General features: G+C 55.0%; 1 protein-coding gene across 1 annotated transcript; it reads right to left on the bottom strand.

The window, feature by feature from the left end:
* Positions 1-4,837: 4,837 nt before the first annotated feature.
* Positions 4,838-14,762, bottom strand: TBXT (T-box transcription factor T). Its single transcript, XM_052645993.1, is given in 12 exon segments — positions 4,838-5,111; positions 7,298-7,331; positions 7,334-7,426; positions 8,691-8,724; positions 8,726-8,788; positions 8,790-8,846; positions 8,848-8,870; positions 11,324-11,385; positions 11,499-11,560; positions 12,602-12,736; positions 13,662-13,926; positions 14,557-14,762. Coding segments are annotated over 12 exon segments (1,308 nt in total).
* Between the last annotated feature and the right edge of the window lie 786 nt (positions 14,763-15,548).

Genomic DNA, 15,548 nt, shown 5'->3' on the forward strand with positions numbered 1-15,548 from the left:
ATCCCATGGACAGGAAAATCTAGTGGGCTACGGTCCATACGGTCACCAAGAGTCAGACACGACTTACTGACTCAACAACAGCAGCAACATATATTTAAAGTGATCAAGAAGGGTAAAGTTGGAGAGCTTTCATTCCTTAAATTCAAGCATTATTATAAAGCAAGACTGAAATAAAGATAGGAAGACAGATCAATGGAACAGAATAGTCAGGAATAGACCCACACTTGTACGGCCAGTTAGTTTTAAACCAATGTAGACAGCACCCCTCCCTCAAGCCCCCTCCTCGCCCCAGCATCCAGCCAGCCGTGGGTCCCTGTGAGGTGGAGTTAAGCCGTGTCTCCACTGGATACGGTCAAACTGTTATCAGATGCCTCGATATTCTAACAGCGCAACAGAGCTCCTCCTGGAACCACCGGGGCGCTCCGTACCTCCCTCAGCCTCCCACGTGGCAGCACCAGGGAAGACGCCCGACCTGTTTCGCCGGCCAAGCACACGGGTAGCAAGCGGGGGCTCTGCATGCAGATCCCCTGGCCGCGCCTCCCACCCCTCCGCCCACCGTCTACGTGACCTGGGACAGGCCATTCCACGCCTCTGCTCTCCACCTGCTTTTCTATGAAATGAGGAGAGTTTTCATAGGAGGTCAGAGACACAGGCAATGTACTTAGAACAGTGGTGGTGGTGGTTTCATTGGTAAGTCGTGTCCGACTCTTGGAGGAGGAAATGGCAACCCGCTCCAGTATTCTTGCCTGGAGAATCTCATGGACAGAGGAGTCTGCTGGGCTGCAATCCATGGGGTCGCAAAGAGTCCAACACGATTAAATAACTTCTCCAGAGGATCTTCCCAACCCAGGAATCAAACCCGGGTGTCCTGCTTTGCAGGCAAATTCTTTTACCAACTGAACTATGAGGGAAGCCTCTGAGAACACTGACGGGCACATACTAAGCACCCCAGACTGTACAGCTGTCATCTCCAGAGAATTTAAAACTGGGAGTCAGGAGGCCTCCCTGGTGGTCCAGTAGTTATGACCTTCCCTTCCACTGCAGCGGGCACGGGCTTGCAATCCCCGTCGGGGAACTAAGTTCCAGCATGACACAAGGCCCAGCCAGAATAAAAACTAATAATAGTAAATTTAGAGTTTATAAACTGCGAGTCAGATGGGCGAGCTCCCCCCAGGCCGGCTGGAAGCAGGTGATGTGCGCTTGGGTGTGGGAAGCCAGCACCTCTACCGTGCGGATTCTTCACGGGGTCTGTTGGGGAGGAGAATCTGGGGGCCTTTATGAGGCCTGAGGGTGGAACAATTGTCTTGCCGTTTGATGTCTGGAGGTTTTTACACCTGAGTCAATGAAGAGCTGGGTGAGTCAGCAGTAAACCTTTCTTTCAAGTGGAAAAAGGGCAATAGGGATGGGGCTGGGAAGGGGGACTCCACTGCAGGGCCCTTCTCAAGCAGAGCAGCTTTAGGAGCAAGGAAGCCCGGGAGTGAGGATCAGGAAGCAGGAGTCCACTCCAGCTTTCCCCAGGGCAGGAGGCTCTGCCGTGAACAAGGCCACGGACATGCCTTTGCAGTCCCTGTACCGCGGGGGTCCCGTGTCCCGGCCCCCTGCACCCCCTCACCCCAGGACCTCTCGTCTTCCCACGTGGAAGGGTCCCCCTGCAGGTTTTGTTTTGCTTTACCGGTATTTATGGTTTCTCAGGGAGGAAACGACAACCCACTTCAGTGCTCCTGCCTGGAAAATCCCATGGATGGAGGAGCCTGGTGGGCTATGGTCCACGGGGTCGCTAAAAGTTGGACACGACTGAGCGACTTCACTTTACTATTCACATTAATATCTTTGTGATTGCACTGCTTTCTCCCTCTTGGTTTTAGAGCCAAATTTTAAGAAGAGGAATGTTTGCTAACAGAGGTCCTCTGTCCATCAGAGGTGGACGGCAATTACAGGTTCCAATGCAGGGCAGGAGGGAAGAGGGGTGAGCTGTCCTCTCCTGTCTGTGACCGTCTCTGGCTGTCTCAGCCCAGCCGGGCTCAGAAGCAGCTCCCCTCCCAGCAGAGCCAAGCCCTCTTCACAGGCTCTTGCGTCTCCTTCCCTGGGGGCCTCTTTCCTCCTGTGTGACCCAGTCCCTTCTCTTGGTATACTGTTGATCAAATTCCCTGATGTCTTCTAGGTTAGGTGTCTTCTTCCTGATAGAGTCCACAGCATTTTTCAGTTGGCCAGTGGGACCGACTGTGCTCCCGAAAAGTGAGTTTTCTGGGTAAAACATGCATTTTGACTTTATTTCTATGTCCTTTCGCTTTGGGGATCTTAGTTCCTGGACCAGGGATTGAACCCACGTCCCCTGCAGTGAAAGCACTTAACCACTGGACCGGGCAGGGAAATCCACAGATTCATTTTGACAGCACCCAGGTGTTTTTTTTCTGCATCTGGACAGATAAGGAACTTCAACTTCTAGAAGCATAGCTAACTTTCCTGAGGTTCCCACAGCAAGGGATGAGAATGAACAGTCCTATCCAGGTCTTTTGGACCAAAATTGCCGGCTCCGTGCTCTTTGTGGCTGCCACTGCCCCGCTACACGGCCGAAAGGATGCTGTTGGATTTATTAAAATATTAACTCCTTGAATTTGCTCTCTGGGTCACCTTCAGAAACTCCAACATGTCAAAGCCCAGAGTGGAGGCCCCGTGTCCCTGCAGCCACCAGCGGGGGCAGGGCCCCGTTCCTGGTGGTGCTTCCCAGCGACCCAGAGCATCGAGTCTCCCTGGAGGCATGCTCCTCTTCCCCGGCAGCTCGGACATCGCTCACTAACACTCCTGAAGGCCTGGCAAGGGGCAGGTGCCGGGGACGGCCCCAGCCTGCGGACAGCAGTCAGGTGACGTGTTCTAGGAAACCCCAGCACGCCCCATCCCGCCACCTCCCTCCCTGCCTCACTCTTCTCCTGCAGACCTCGCGTCTGGGGCCAGTTTACTTCCCAGTCCCTCTTGGGCAGTTGTTTATTTTAAAATACTCTTTCAATACTTCTGTGTCTTTAGTGGTTTAGTCACTAAGTCATGGCCAACTCTTGCGGCGCCACGGACTATAGCCCGCCAGGCTCCTCTGTCCATGAGATTTTCCAGGCAGGAATACGTGAGTGGGTTGCTATTTCCTTAGGGGATCCTCCTGACCCAAGAATTGACCCCAGGTCTCCTCCACTGTGGGCAGAGTTTTTTGCCAGCTGAGTTACCAGGGAAGGCACTTTATATCTTTATATAATATCAGATCTTCTCATCTAGGGTATTTCTACAGGAGTTGCATTAAAACCAGCTTCCCTGGTGGCTCAGATAGTAAAGAATCTGCCTGCAATGCGGGAGACCTGGGTTCAAACCCTGGGTGGGAAAAGATCCCCTGAAAAAGGGAATGGCAACCCACTCCAGTATTCTTGCCTGGAGAATCCCATGAACAGAGATGCCTGGCGGGCTACTGTCCACGGGGTCACAAAGACTCAGACACAACCAAGCGGCTAACACACACACACAGGAGTAAAACCAAGAAGAACTTTCAAGTGGCAAATAATTTACAAGAAGCATGGCCCAACTTGAAAGCAGGCACAGACACACCAAAGGTGCGGCCCTTTACACTTCAGTTCTAGGTTCACACTCACAGACACCGGAGGCTCAGAGTATCGAGATTGAACAGCTAGGATTAAAGGAAGGCTTCTGCCACTAGGTGGAGAAATTGCCCCGATCTAGCGCAGGCGTGGTGCTGACTCACTGCTGGGAAACCTTTCTAGCAGGGAAGGTATTAACAAATGCCTTATTGTTCCAATGACTGGTGGCTACACCTGACACCTGTAAACTGTAACCTTTTGCCAGTTCACTCCATGTATTTTTGCTTGAATGGAGTAAACATCCCATTTGATCTTCATGGCATCATAATGTTCTACATCCTGTCAGTATCCACATTCCCCCCTCAGCGCTGGCTCTCTTGAAAACCATTTAACACCATTTGCATTTTTGTGGCAAAGTAATCTATCTATTGAGTAAATAAATAAATGAACATTTCACTTCCAGTCCTGCCACTGATTGGATAAAATGTTAAAGTCCATCACAGACTGAAAAGCTCCTCCAGGACAGTCGTAAGCAGGAACAAAGTCTCGTTCCGAAAGAAGAAGGGTTTTAAATAATAACTAGACCAGCCGGATTTTGCACATTGCCTTTATTTTGCAGAAAGTACTTTCTGCTGATTGTCTTTGGCTAGTTTGTCAAAAGAAAAACATAAACAGCTGTCGGTTTAACAGTACAAGAGATCAGCTACCCATGCTCAAAAGTGAACATTCTAGCAGGCAGAGCTGGACACTGCTGTTTCAACGGCCATCTGCTGTCCCCTAAGAGTGGCGCAATTCTGTCTCAGCTGGGCTCTGACTAGGATCCCGGCCACAGGGGTCCCAAAGGGACCTGGAAGCTACTGGAAAGCAACAGGGAGAACTGAAAGTGTGCTTTTTACCTCCCCAGAGTATGGCCGGAGAAGTTACAAAGCCTGATGCGCCGGAGGCACCTCCAGCTGTATGTAAGAGAAACACGGCTTCTGGATGCTGGCCGGTCATTGTTACTGCGGGTCCTGGCGAGGGAGGCCCCCGCCTTGCTTCCACACCTGCATTCACCCGCAGCACAGAAAGGACCCAGGACGCACCGCCACCACGGAGGACGAAGCACAGTGCTGGCGGTGGGACCCCTGATACATAACAGAACATGAACCTTCTTCCTCTTTCCTTTGAAGGGCGGTTAGCAGGCCTGACCCCCTTCCCACGCCCCGTGAGACTGCCGCTCAAACACTTGCAGTCCCGGCCTCCTTTCAGGCACAGGCTCCGGCTCACATGGACGGGGGCGACACGGCCGTCCACGAGGCCAGGAGGCGGGCCTGGGCCGAGGCATCATACTGGCTGTCGGCAACGTCTGTGGCCGTGGCGGCCCCCTCGTACAGTGGGGACCCCGACGAGGAGGACGCTGAGACCGGGTGGGCGAGGGGGGTAGAGTGGGCAGAGGAGCCTCGGAAGAACTGGGCTCCCAGCCCGCTGGGCACACCCGCCGCCTGGGCGCCCGGGGCGACGGCACCGCTGCTCACGGACCACAGGCTGGGGTACTGGCTGAAACAGAAAAGTGGGGAGACAGACGGGTCAGAGACCTGGGCAGGCGCTCCAGAAGGGGAGAAAGAGACCCCCACCAACCCCACCCCAGACGGCCGGGGAATAAATGGCTCATTTTTCTGTGTGATTAAATCACACTTGGACATGGATAGAGGTCACGTCTCATCTGCCCACAAGAAACAAAATCATTAGGAGCCGTCTAAAAACGCCTTGACATGCACTGTTAGCTTCCGCTCCAAAGACTCCAGCTTTGTGCTCAAGCTGAGAATCCAAGTTCTCAGATGCACCGAGTCCAATGTTTCTGAGAATGTGCACACGCATCTGTGTTGACTAGTAATTCTGGGGCTTCCCTGGCGGTCCTGGTTAAGAATCCACGTGCCAGGCCAGCGGACACCGGTTTAATCTCTGGTCTGGGAAGATCCTACGTGCCCCAGAGCAATCATCCCACGAGCCACAGCTACTGAGCCTTGCTCTGGAGAGCCCTTGAGCCGCAGTTCCTGAAGCCCACACCCCCTGGAGCCCGTGCTCAGCCACGGAATCAGGCGCTGCAGCGGGAAGGCTGGGCGTCGCGACAAGAAGCCCCCACTCACCACAAAGTCCGTGTAGAGTGAAGACCTACTACAGCCAGAAGAATTAGTAAATAAACAAATCTTTTTTTAAAAAAAAGCTGCCATTCCTTCGAGGGAGACAAACACAGATGGTGGGGGTCATCCTCCAGTGACTCCCTGTGGGCACCACGTGTCAGCACACGTCAGCGTGGCACCCGGGAGAAGGAAGAGCCCCAGGACTCAGACCTGGAAGCAAACCCCCGTTAACCCACTTCGCCCGGTGAGCCTGGCCCCGAGCCCACCTTCGAGGCCCTGCTTCCACATCCCTGAAGGAAGGAACTGGAAACGGACGTTAGCCCTCCCCTGTCTGAGAACACAGGTCTGACCAACACTAGACCAGGCTGAAGTTTTGCTTCTGGAAAATGTCCCTCTCTTCTAGCAGAATCAATCCTTCTGTAAATGAACAAGGAGGGCTTAGGCTATGGGGGGCTATGTGGTTGACCAGGCCACGTCCTACACTTCAGATGCCCTTGGACTTGCACACAGGCGTGATGGAGTGAGGCTCCATGGAGTGAGGCTCCGAGATGCACTGAAGTCCTCGGGGGACCCCGTTGTAGCCTGCAGGTCATCTGACTCACTGCAGTCTTCTAGGCGACCCTGGAGCCCTGGAAAGGCTTCCTGGTTACCCAGTGCTTGCTCTATTTTGAAGAGTAGACATTAGATTCCAACTTTAAAGGAACTGCTTCCTAAACATAAAGAATTAAGGTCTTAGGCAAATGCTGATATTCTGTACAGTCCACGGGGTTGCAAAGAATCGTACACAACTGAGCAACTGAGCAAGCACCCACACAGAAGCTGCACTGCTTTTGAGGTCAAGGTGCCTTGTCCATAGGTTCACTCTGCTGTGAGCCAACTTGCTCAATCATTTAATACCGTTGACTCATTTCCTCCTTAGAAAACGTGGAAAGGGCTCTCGCTTTGTCATTTTAGTTTTTATTATAATAATCCTATGAAGAAATATAATACGCTGAACGACCAGCTCGATTTTTTGAAGCCAACCTCCCTCTATACAATTTTCAAGTTAATAATAAAATAGTCATCATTCTTTTCAAGTTACCTAGCAAGTATGTGAAGAAACACACTGATTCTATATCCACAGAAATCCAACAAATGTATTTCCTTAATTTGATAGCGCCTGTCAAAAGAGGTTCTGGAAACTTGTCTTCAAGATTCACCTACTGACCCCACAATCCTGTACACCTACAAGCCTATGACGGTGGGCTGAGGCTGGGGTTATCTGGTGCCCTTTTCTTGAAGAAGCAAGGCTCAGGAGACTTGTCCATCACATGAACTAGTAAACAGCAGAGCCAGGAGAGGGTCCCTGCTCCCTTCCATGAGATTCCAGCTCCATCCACCCTGAAAGCGCCACTGAACTCCCAGAGGACAGGCTGAAGCAGGAACTCACGGCAGTCATGTAACCCGGGGTCCCGGACACAGCTGGCTAGTGGTCAAGTTACCAATAAAAACCCATCACCCGTAAGTGAAGAGCAGGACACAGGCTAATGGATGGGATGGGAGGACATCACAGGCACTCCCGTTCCCACGGACACTTTGCATCACTCCCCAGACGTGCGTTACCTGGAGCCCGCAGGAGGACCAGCGTTCGGACCCATGGCAGCATGCTGGTGTGGGCAGGCATTCCAAGGCTGGACCAGTTGTCATGGGGCTGGAGCATGGACAGACATGCAGATGAACTGTCGGAAATAGGCTACAGATGTAAGAAAGTGTCATTACTGATGAGGGCTTCCAAGAGCGACAAAACACACTGAAATGCTACCAACAGCTGGAGCTGTGTCAGCACCTGCTTAATCGGTCATCAAAGGCCAATGCTGGTGCTGCTGCTGCCAAGTCGCTTCAGTCGTGTCCGACTCTGTGCGACCCCAGAGACGGCAGCCCACCAGGCTCCTCCGTCCCTGGGATTCTCCAGGCAAGAACACTGGAGTGGGTTGCCATGTCCTTCTCCAGTGCATGAAAGTGAAGAGTGAAAGTGTGCCGACTCCTAGCGACCCCATGAACTGCAGCCCACCAGGTCCTCCACCCATGGGATTTTCCAGGCAAGAGTACTGGAGTGGGTCGCCATTGGCTTCTCCGTCAAAGGCCAATACTCACTGTCAAATGTACATACTGGAATATATTCCAGCACCCAGGCTTTTGCTTATCATTAGATCAATAGCTATGCTGTAGAAATGGACTCTTACAGTCACATGATTAAGAATTGATTACACTGAAAAATCAGTGTAATTTTTACCTGTCTTTTCTGCAAAGGATTATCGCTTAAGAATTAAAAGCGCTTTGAAACCATTTACACAAGGCAAAATTTAAAATATGATCTAGCCTCTAGCTGGACTGCTATTTCCTTCCCAAATAAGCTTCTTTCGTTTCAATCAGCTTTAATTGCTTAATTGTTTTATGGCGTTCATTTGCTTTTTTCCTCCTTTCAGAGCCAGACAAAATGAAGTCTGGGACATCCGTGGTGTTAGAGGGAATTAGGTCCGGGGGTCTTCATGGCCTGGCCCAGTGTTCATACCACTCAAGGCCTGCACCTAGGGGCAGGGATAAGCCTGTATCCCCTAGGGGCACGTTAAACCACAAAGTGGTGGACCACCAGAGCGTCTGATTCTGTGGGTCTGGGGAGTTTTCAGATGATGCTGGAGCCACTGACCCCTGGCCTCATACTTGGAGAACACACTTGCGTCTCATCAAGCTAGTAATCCTCTTGCCTGGCTGGCCCGGCATCATCACCTTACAGGGCTCACAAAATACGCAAACTGGGGCCCAGGGTCCTAAAGTAAAGAGGCTCAAGCAGTAGCAGTCACATTCAGCCCTGAGGCCCCTGGCCTGGAGGTCTCTGTGGTCGAGCCAGCAGCGACGTGGACACGAAAGATGGGCCCTCTTGAGCCAGTCAAGAGCCCGCTCCCTTCCCGAAGTCTTCCCAGCATCCCCAACCCGGCTGCCTTCCGCTGGGACTTACTTGGAGAGCTGTTGCGATGCACGTACGGGCTGGGGGTAGGGGGCTGGCCGGTGGCTCCTCAGGGCCGGGAACCTTTCGCAGCCGTGCGTGGAGGGGAGGCGAGAGGGGGCCTCCGAACTGGGGGTGGGGGGTGGCGGGTGGACACAGGCTACTGGTTTCCGGGGATCAGCCAGCCCCCTGCTGTGAGAGAAGCAGGCTGCGGACCCCGCTCGGCCTCCCTCCCGTCATCGAACGGGCAAGACGGGGCTTCCCTGCGGTCCAGAGCCCAGGACTCCGAGCTCTCACTGCGGAGGACCCCGGTTCAGCCCTGCTCGGGGAACTAAAATCCCACGAGCCACGTGGCCGGAAACGAAGCTAAGGGACAGCGGGGCAGAGGCCAGGGAGCGGTGGGTCTCCTCCTCGGGGTCCGTGGACATCGAGGGCCTGACCAGGCTTCAGGGGTCGTGGGCGTCAGCCGTGCGGCCAGAGAAGGGCCAAGGAGTCCAGACGCGCAGGGCACCCGAGAACCTGGGAGACTGACCCCAACCTCGGCCAGCCCTGCGGCTCCTCAAAACCGCCCCCTCCCAGAATCCTCCCAGAATATCCCCCCTGACGTTCTGTCCCTCCAGGCAGGTCAGTTTTTCAAGGCCAAACTACTGAGCGCGAATAAATGTTAAAACAGACAAAATTCAGACTCAGGACGCACAGGGGGAGCCCTGCCCCCAGGCTTCTCCCCCCTTCCCTCCCCGCTGCAGACCACACCGTCACGCGGAGGAGTCTCGTCCTGCCTGGACCGGCACCCGTGTTCTCCTCGCTTTTCTTCTGCGTTTAGCTCACCCTTTCCCACCTTACAGGTCAATCAGAGAATCATTCCAACACTGCCCTGCCCTCCTTTACAGCTCCCGTTTCTTCTCCATTCCCTTTATTTTCCTCTTTCTTCAAAAAAAAAAAAATCAGAAAAGCAACCACTAGGAAGACAACTGCTCAGGCTCCAATTCCCAACTCTAACTGCAGACAGCATTCCAGCGAGAAGAGGTCCAGACAGTGGCCACAAAGCTCGGGCCCATCGGCGGCCAGAGCAGTTGCTCATATTCTGCTCTGCGAGGTGGCAGCCGTGAGCCACTTAGGAGAGCTGTTTGTTAAGTATTCCATGAAGAATAAGGAAGGAGGGAGGGAGGGAGGGGGGGAAGGAGGGAAGGAGGGAGGGAGGGAGGAGGGAAGGAGGGAGGGAGGGGGGAGGGAGGGAGGGAGGGAGGAGGGAAGGAGGGAGGGAGGGGGGAGGGAGGGAGGGAGGGAGGGGGGAGGGAGGGGAGGGAGGAGGGGGAGGGAGGGAGGGAGGGAGGGGGGAGGGAGGGAGGGAGGGAGGGGGGAGGGAGGGAGGAGGGAGGGAGGGGGGAGGGAGGGAGGGAGGGAGGGGGGATGGAGGGAGGAGGGGGGAAGGAGGGAGGGAGGGAGGGGGGAAGAAAGAAAGAAAAGAAAGAGAAAGAAAGGGAAAACGGTTCTTTGAGGAAGGGAGGGAGGGGGAAGGAGGGAAGGAGGGAGGGAAGGAGGGAAGGAGGGAGGGAAGGAGGGAGGGAGGGAGGGAGGGAGGGAGGGAGGTGAGGGAGGGAGGAGGGGAGGGAGGAGGGAGGGAGGGAGAAAAGAAAGAAAAGAAAGAGAAAGAAAGGGAAAACGGTTCTTTGAGGAAGCCGCTGCTCTGGTTCCGCCCGAACTTAGAATGAGCAGCCAGCAATAACTTTTCTCTCCCAACCTTTGCCAGTTTCTCATCTCTGAGTCCCCGGCCCTGCCTGGGTGGGTAAGACAAAGCCTTTTCCCCGATAGGACTCTGCTGTAGACCTGCATCACTTCCGCTGAACACCTCACTAACTCTAAAGAAGGCTAGACTGAAATCAGCCTTGCCCATCCTGCGAGCCGCTGTCTCCAGCAAGACCCAGCAGGCCATTCCAGCCCCAAAGCAAGCTGGAGGAGAGCTACACGTGATCAGAAGCACTGTCCCAAAGATGGTCCTTCTGTTCTCAGCCATTAACAAAAAGACAGACCATCTCAGAGTGGATGAGAGCCAAGTTCTTCTCCTGCCCAACACAGCAGAGTCTGAACACCCATCAGGGTCTCAGCAATCCATCCTAGCCATGGCTGGAGCCGCCTCGTGTGTGCTCAGCCCTCGGTCGTGTCCACGGACTCTGTGATTCCATGGATTTGTAGCCCTCCAGCGTCTCTGTCCATGGGATTCCCCAGGCAAGAATACTGGAGTGGGTTGCCATTTCCTCCTCCAGGGGATCTTCCCGCCCCAGGGATTGAACCTGTGTCTCCTTCGTCTCCTGCACTGGCAGGCAGACTCTTTACCATCATGCCACGAAGGAAGCCTCTGGAGTGGCCTCAAGCGAAAGAACCCAGGCTCCTCTGTCAGGAATCCCGTGAGCTGGCAGGGGGGTGGGGGGCATCCGGAAGCCCCAGGTGGAGCAGAGGCTGGGGACCAGCAGTTCGATGACCAGTAGGAACAGCATCAACACGCAGGGCCACTGCCTTGCACAGCCAAGAGCGGTGTGCCCCCCAAGGGCACCCAGAAGCTCCGTCTGCTCCATCCCCAGCCCCCTGCCCCAGACAGGCTGGTCCCTGAGACAAGGTCCGCCTGGGCAGAGTGCAACAAACCGTACATTGGCTGTACCCAGGCTGCTGGCTGTCTCCCGCTTCTTCCATCATCTCTTTGTGATCGCTTCTGTCAAGAAGTGTATTGAATGGTCAAGGAGAACAATTCAGGAAACAGTATCTGCGGCAGTAGCTCATCATTCTGCCACTTCTTCGCCCAAGGGTATCGTTAGCGTCTCTCACCTTTCCTTTGCGTCGAGGAAAGCTTTTGCAAATGGATTGTATTTAATTTTAAGAGCTGTGATCTGAAAACAAGAAGTTGCATCTACTAGTATCTGCTCCTTAGTCAGAGGACTTAATTAGGCACCAAGAAATCAGGCTCCACCAATACCCCCTTTAAATATTCAAATATAATCAGACTTCTTTCATGTATATTTTCCTATTTGAATCTGAAGTAGCCAAGTAATTATAATATTTCATAAAGAACAGCGCATTTATGTAAAGCTTATCTCTCTCTTTTCCTCCTCCTCCGTTTGTTGTTGTTGACGAGAGAATCTCTCTTTTCCTCCTCCTCCGTTGTTGTTGTTGAGAGAGATCTTGTGGCTCAGCTGGTAAAGAATCTGCCCACTATGTGGGAGACCTGGGTTCAGTCCCTGGGTTGGGAAGATCCCCTGGAGAAGGGAAAGGCCACCCCCTCCAGTATTCGGGCCTGGACTGTGTAGTCCATGGGGTCCCAAAGAGTCGGATGCGACTGAGTGACTTTCACTTCACTTCTTCACTACTGACAATATTTTGTGTGCATCAGTCTAACAAACATGGCTCAAACGACAACGCAGGTCCATTAGGGAGAGTGACTTCTAGTCTGGCTGGCGGTCAACACCCACAGCCTGATCAGCTAATCACCCACTGTCTTTCCTTTGGGGTCAGGTGTAGACACAGATTCACAGGCACTAAACTGTGTATCTAGCTGACTATTCACACAGCACAGACTTGGAGGGGTGCCCCTGACCCTTTCAGGAAGGTTTTCAGAGTAAGGAGACACCTCTCTCTCTCTCTCTCTCTGAAGTCTTGTTTTCAAGAAATCTTACAGTCCTGAACCTGAATGTTTGATTCATCTTTTCATTTGGAGCATTTAGTGGATGCTTCTAGATTTAGACACTTTTAGGGAAAACTAAAGGAGAAAGTGCTTGAATGAGTACTTATTTTAAAACTTTTCTCCTCCTGTCCTGTTTGGTATGTACTGTTATGGGAAATTATTTGAAAAGGCATTAGTTATCCATCTAAACTTTAGACTCTAAAGGACACTCATCACACACACACAAGCCCGCTGACTGCCCATGCCTCACCTCCTCGTTTTGGTAAGCGGTCACCGCAATGAACTGGGTCTCCGGGAAGCAGTGGCTGGTGATCATACGCTGTGGACCCCCAACTCTCACGATGTGGATTCGAGGCTCATACTTATGTAAGGAGTTCAACATGATCTGAGAGAGACACAAACACAGGAACTGCGATCCTCAAAGTTCCACCGTTAAAGACAACAAAACTTCCATTTGCCCTGATGTAAACGCAGAAACTCCTGCAGCTCACAGGAAAATGTCTTTACTGCTGACACCAGGGGCTTCCCTGGTGATTCGGGGCATAAAGAATCGCCTGCAATGCAGGAGATGCAAGAGGCACAGGAGACGAGGGATACCTGGGTTGGGAAGACCCCCTGGAGGAGGAAATGGCAACCCGCTCCTGTATCCTTGCCTGGAAAATCCCATGGATAGAGGAGCCTGGCGGGCTACAGTCCCTGGGGTCACAAAGAGTTGGACACGACTGAGTGACTGAGCGAGTTGAAGGTGGTAGGTTGCCCGTCAGGTGCTGCTCCCGCGACTAGGTCGGAAAAGGAACGAGAGACGCTGCACACCATCAGAGGCAACGCCTGCCTTTCAGGACGTGCTTGACCTGGTAGAACAAAGTTCTAGAGCTTCCAGGGCAGCTGTAGACAGCTTGGAATGCCTGAGAGCCAGTACGGTTTTTGGAAACACTCCCCAAGGAAAGACTATCTGTAGAAAAGGACAGCTTTGCAAGTCTGTTCAGACTCCGCGCAGTCAGTACGCGGGCACATTCAGCTCTGAAGTGAGCACTTACCCTCGACATGCATATTTTCTCTACCCCAGGAAGTTGAAGGCTAGGAGGCAGAAGTTCCCCCAAAGCTTGAGAGCTGCCCGCCCTCTCCCCGCTCGCTCTCCAGGCCCAGGTGTTACTGTCGTCAGCTTACTATAAACAACACTGAGGGCTTAATTGAGGAAGGCAGACTTCACCTCCAGGCCAGCAGCGCCCTTCCAGCTCTCTGCCACAAGAAGGTGCAGAGTCACAGGCCCCTCCTAGAGTCGGCCCCCACCCTCCAGCCCTCACACCTACCTGGCCCCCTCCATTGAGCTTGTTGGTGAGCTTGACTTTGCTGAAGGAGACAGGTGCCTTCATCCAGTGCGCCCCGAAGTTGGGGGAGTCGGGGTGGATGTAGACGCAGCTGGGCGCCTGCGGCTCCGGCTTGCCCCCCGGCACCCACTCCCCATTCACGTACTTCCAGCGGTGGTTGTCGGCCGCCACGAAGTCCAGCAGGAAGGAGTACATGGCGTTGGGGTCCAGGCCGGATACGTTCACCTTCAGCACCGGGAACATCCTCCTGAAAAGAAGGGGCACAGCTGGAGGACCCCGGATGGGATCGTGAGGCCGAAGGCAGGGGCATCTGTCATTTGGGGCAGGAAGCTCCCCCTGGGAACTTAAAAGGGGCCACGCACGGTGCTCCTTCCCAGGGCTCACCTAGATCCGCATGCGCCCACCCCACCATCCCTCATCCCTCGGCCTCCGGAGGCAGGTGGGACAGGACCTGGCAGAGGCCGCAGCACACGGGTCAGGCCGGGGGCAAGAGCGGGTGAGGCATGGGTCCCCCGAGTTCCGGGGGAGTCCCCCTCCCCAGGGTTGTGTTAGTTTCTCAATCGTGTCCGACTCTTTGCGACCCCATAGACTGTAGCCCACCAGGCTCCGGTGTCCACGGAATTCTCCAGGCAAGGATACTGGAGCCTGTTGCCATTTCCTTCCCCACGGGATCTTCCCGGAATCGGAACCGGGGTCTCCCGCATAGCAGGCAGCTTCTTTACTATCTGAGCCACCTCGTCCTCCCCAGGAAAGTGACAATTCTGCGAAGAAGGCCCAGAGGGAGAGGGAGAGGCCACACGAGTCTGTTCCCAGCCCGAGCGGGACGAGCGGAAAGACTAGGCGAGGGTGTTGCCGGGCAGGGAGCCGGCGCGCCCACCTGCCGTTCTTGGTGACGATCATCTCGTTGGTGAGCTCCCTGAAGCGCAGCCACAGCTCGCTCTCCTCCAGGCCCACGCGCAGCTCGCGCTCCGTGGGGTCGCCCTTCTCGCTGCCCGCCTGCAGCTCGCCCTCCACGGCGCTCAGCAGATGGTCCACGCGGTACTGCAGGCTCTTCCCCGGGCTGTCGGTGCCCGGGGAGGTCATCCTCCCGCCGGCCCGCGCCCCGACGCCCCGCTGAATCCCAACTGGCTACGCGAGCGCACCTTCACCGCCGCAGACGGCCGCTCTTCCAAAAAGACCCAACAAGTGCCCAGACCCGCGGCGGCACAGACCCAGCGCCGACCTGCGTGGAGGGCGACGATCTGGAGAGGAGGGGGCGGGGGAGAGGGGTAGGGGGAGGTTATTCCACTTGAACTCCCGCAAGGAGGGACGAGAGTAGGTCTCCTGGGAAGGAAAATCGCCCCTCGGCATAAATAGAGCCTGCAGCGTGGCGCAGGGGGGCTCGGCGGATTGGGCCGCGAGCCCTTTGAAGCGCCGGGGGCCGCCGCCCATTGGCCGCGCGCGGCCATATCAGACCCCGCCGGGCGGGCCGCGGAGGCGGGGGGCCATCAATGGGCTCCCGCGCCGGCTTTTTGTAAATCCGGAGCCGGACCCTACGAGCCCCGGCCCAGCCCCTACACCTCCGCCCTCCCCCAAATGTTTGCACCTCCATCAAAGCGTCTGGGCGGGCCCCGAAGGCCGGGAGGAGGTGGGGGACGGGATGGGCGCGGACTGGCCGGCCCGCGAGCTCGCGCCTGCCAGCACCTTGCCCAGGGGCTGCTCGGCGGCCCGCGAGGCTCCCCCACTCTCTCGCGCGCGCGATCCCCTCCCCTCTCTCCGAGGGCGTCCCGGACCCCACAGGTATGTCAGTCCCACCGCGGCTCTCGGGCGCGCCGGAGCCCGCGACCACCACGCGCAGCCCGGCCTAAGGGCGAGCGCAGGGCCTGGCCC

The sequence above is a fragment of the Budorcas taxicolor genome, chromosome 9, assembly GCF_023091745.1.
Source record: "Budorcas taxicolor isolate Tak-1 chromosome 9, Takin1.1, whole genome shotgun sequence".
In the NCBI taxonomy this organism is placed as follows: domain Eukaryota; kingdom Metazoa; phylum Chordata; class Mammalia; order Artiodactyla; family Bovidae; genus Budorcas; species Budorcas taxicolor.